We start from the raw sequence: 2,636 nt of genomic DNA, 5'->3' as shown, positions 1-2,636 counted from the left end.
GGGGCGCGGTGGGGCGGGGCGGGGCGTGGCGGGGCGGCGCGCCAAAGGGAGGCGGGTACCGTCGCGCTGCACCACACGCTGCATATGGTTGTATTATTCGCTCGGGCAGCGTTGCTGGTGGTCGGTAATCAGGCTTGTCCGCCCTACTCCGCCCCGCCCCGCCGCGCCCCACCACGCCCTACCACATCTACCACCGCGCCCCACCACGCCTTTCGTTCGGTGGCGTCGTCGGCGTCCCCGCCGGGGTGCCCCGCTGCTGCCCGCCCGAAGATGGCACATTATTTACTGCGGCCCGACAGCATAACTCACGTGAACTTGTGCCGCGTGCGTGTGTGTGTGTGTGTGTGTGTGTGTTCGTGTGTGTGCAGAGGACTGCGCAGGGCCGTGCTGTCCGGCGTGTGTGTGTGTGTGTGTGTGTGTGTGTGTGCGTGTGTGAGCGCACAGGGCGCGTCGCTGCAGAGGTGAGGTACTATACGTAGCGAGGTCCTTGCATATGTGGTAGGGGTAAAGGGAGAGAGGGGAGAGGGGGGTGACGCCCGCTGCAGGTCAAAAGCTTTGCTTTGCTTGCTGGCCGCCGGCCGGAGATCTTGCAGAGGGGGAGGCCGGCGGTATGTTTTCCAGGAAGTTGAGTCTTGCAGACCTGCGCGCGTCCCGTCCTCCTCACCCCGGGGTGCACCGCGGGGTGCTCCGCAAGCCGCGCGTCGGCTTGAGATGATGCAAGGGGATTTCGTAACGTACGTACCCCCCCCCCCCTCCTGCGCCTGTCCGTTTGAAGAAGATGTTCTCCCTCACGCTGTCCTGTCCTGTCGACGACGTGCATGCCCTGGAAGTTGGTGATTAAAATGTGCCGTTTTTTGTTATTTCTGTTGCAGGCGCTGTGCAACAATCTGCCTGAAAAGAAGTTGGCGTAAGTTTTGGTTGAGGTGGACCATTGTGATGTCTGTTACTACTTTTATTTATTTCGAATACTATGACCAACTTGTTTCTGTTTTAGGTTCACCCCACGCAACCTTCTCGACCAGTGCCCGAACCTTTCGCTTGTGATCGACCTGACCAACACGATGCGTTACTATGATAAAAGGGTAAGGGTTGTTTTCCTAGAGTTGTAAAAATTATTTTCGTTGTGAAACACAATTAACCATAAACCTATTCTGCAGACGTTCCAGGAGAAGTCTGTGCTGTACGAGAAGATCTTCTGCCCCGGTCACGTGATCCCACCCAAGGATATCGTCAGAAAGTACGTGCGTTGTGGAACAGACTTGGGTGGGGTGATAAGCCTCTTGTCTATCGGCGGAATGTCTCTGCTCCTCCTCCCCCCCTCTCTCTCTCTCTCTCTCTCTCTCTCTCTCCCCCCCCCCCTTCTCCCTTCGTGGAGAATGGGGTAAAATTAATTTGACTGATCACGACGGGGGACCCCGGGGGGACCGACCCCATAGCAGTGTCGGCGGTAAAGCATGACGACCATAAGTGGGCCTAAACGAGGGATAAGGATATGGGGTACGGTACATGGGGTGTATGGGGGAGGAGCGGGCAGGGTCGCGCCGGGGGCGGCGCGGGGGCGGCGCGGGGGCGGCGCGGGGACCAACACATAAACAAGGTGTACGGGGAGGCGGTCGGAGGCGGCACGGACTGCTAGTCAAAGGGTTCGGGGGACGGCCGTGAGAGCAGCGGCGAGGAGCCCGCCACGCCACACTCGCCACCACCACCGGTAACCTTACCTGCTTCTTGAAGGTATGGTTATTCCACTCGAAGGGAAACGGAAGCGAAACAGCATCTACTCACTGATTTTTACTGTTTTTGCTGGTGGGCAAAGGTATAGTTTTCAAACGGAACACGCTGTCGTGGTATAACAGGACAATTACTACGCAAACATATTTATAATTAGTAAATGCTGAGCGGACGGGATTTGTAGCTTAATAACTACCGTTGATCAGGCGCGGAAAGCTGTGCAATTTACTTGCGGAGGAAGTTTGGTGTGGGAAGCAGTTGACTTTCGGCGTCTATAAACGGGGAGTTGCTATCGTATAGCACACCGGTCAGCCGCATATGCAGCCATAGTTTTGAGTCTGAGCCGTGCGCCCCATCTGACTGTGTACAGTCGGGGACGGGATGAACCCCCCCGACGGGGCCCGGGGCACGCATAATTGCCGGAATATGATAATGGCCGGCCAGAGCATTATTTGTTGTTGATATTTACACGTTTTCTTTTAACGGCGCGGCTTTAGCAGCGCTATATGGGGGCTACTGGAACAAGGCCCCTTCCAGGCGGGGGCGGGCGTTCGTAGGGGTGAGTTATAACGGTAGGACTTGAGAGAGAGAGAGAGAGAGAGAGAGAGAGAGTATGCGCCTGTGTGCGTGCGAAACAAGACAGCGCTAGTATAAGGAAGGGTTCAGACCCTGAGGAATGTGCGGTAGTGGTGGTGGGGCGTTACTGCGTGTTGTAGTCGCCATACCTGCACGACAACACGCACCCGGCCGGAGGCGAAGAAGACCAACATCCCCGATGTTATGGAACTGGCGGGGCGGGACAGGGGGGCAGATCCAATTGGCCGTGAAGCGGGGCGGAACGCGCGTGCTATCAAAGAGGTTAGGGCGGCCTGGCCCTGGCCACGCGCGCTCGGGGGTGACGGGGGGGG

General features: G+C 57.7%; 1 protein-coding gene across 1 annotated transcript in view; it reads left to right on the top strand.

Moving 5' to 3' along the window:
- Positions 1 to 2,636, top strand: part of LOC113205922 (proline-rich proteoglycan 2-like) — a 25,946-nt gene that overhangs the window by 20,407 nt on the left and 2,903 nt on the right. The window contains exons 3-5 of the mRNA XM_052269665.1: positions 873 to 907; positions 995 to 1,082; positions 1,158 to 1,237. Of these exons, the coding sequence (XP_052125625.1) occupies positions 873 to 907; positions 995 to 1,082; positions 1,158 to 1,237 (203 nt within the window). The remainder of the gene's footprint in view (positions 1 to 872; positions 908 to 994; positions 1,083 to 1,157; positions 1,238 to 2,636) is intronic.

The sequence above is a fragment of the Frankliniella occidentalis genome, unplaced genomic scaffold (genome assembly GCF_000697945.3).
Source record: "Frankliniella occidentalis isolate FOCC.00 unplaced genomic scaffold, Focc_3.1 Scaffold98, whole genome shotgun sequence".
Classification (NCBI taxonomy): Eukaryota; Metazoa; Arthropoda; class Insecta; order Thysanoptera; family Thripidae; genus Frankliniella; species Frankliniella occidentalis.
Note: the sequence above shows the minus strand (reverse complement) of the source record. Positions and strands in the feature narration are given on the sequence as shown.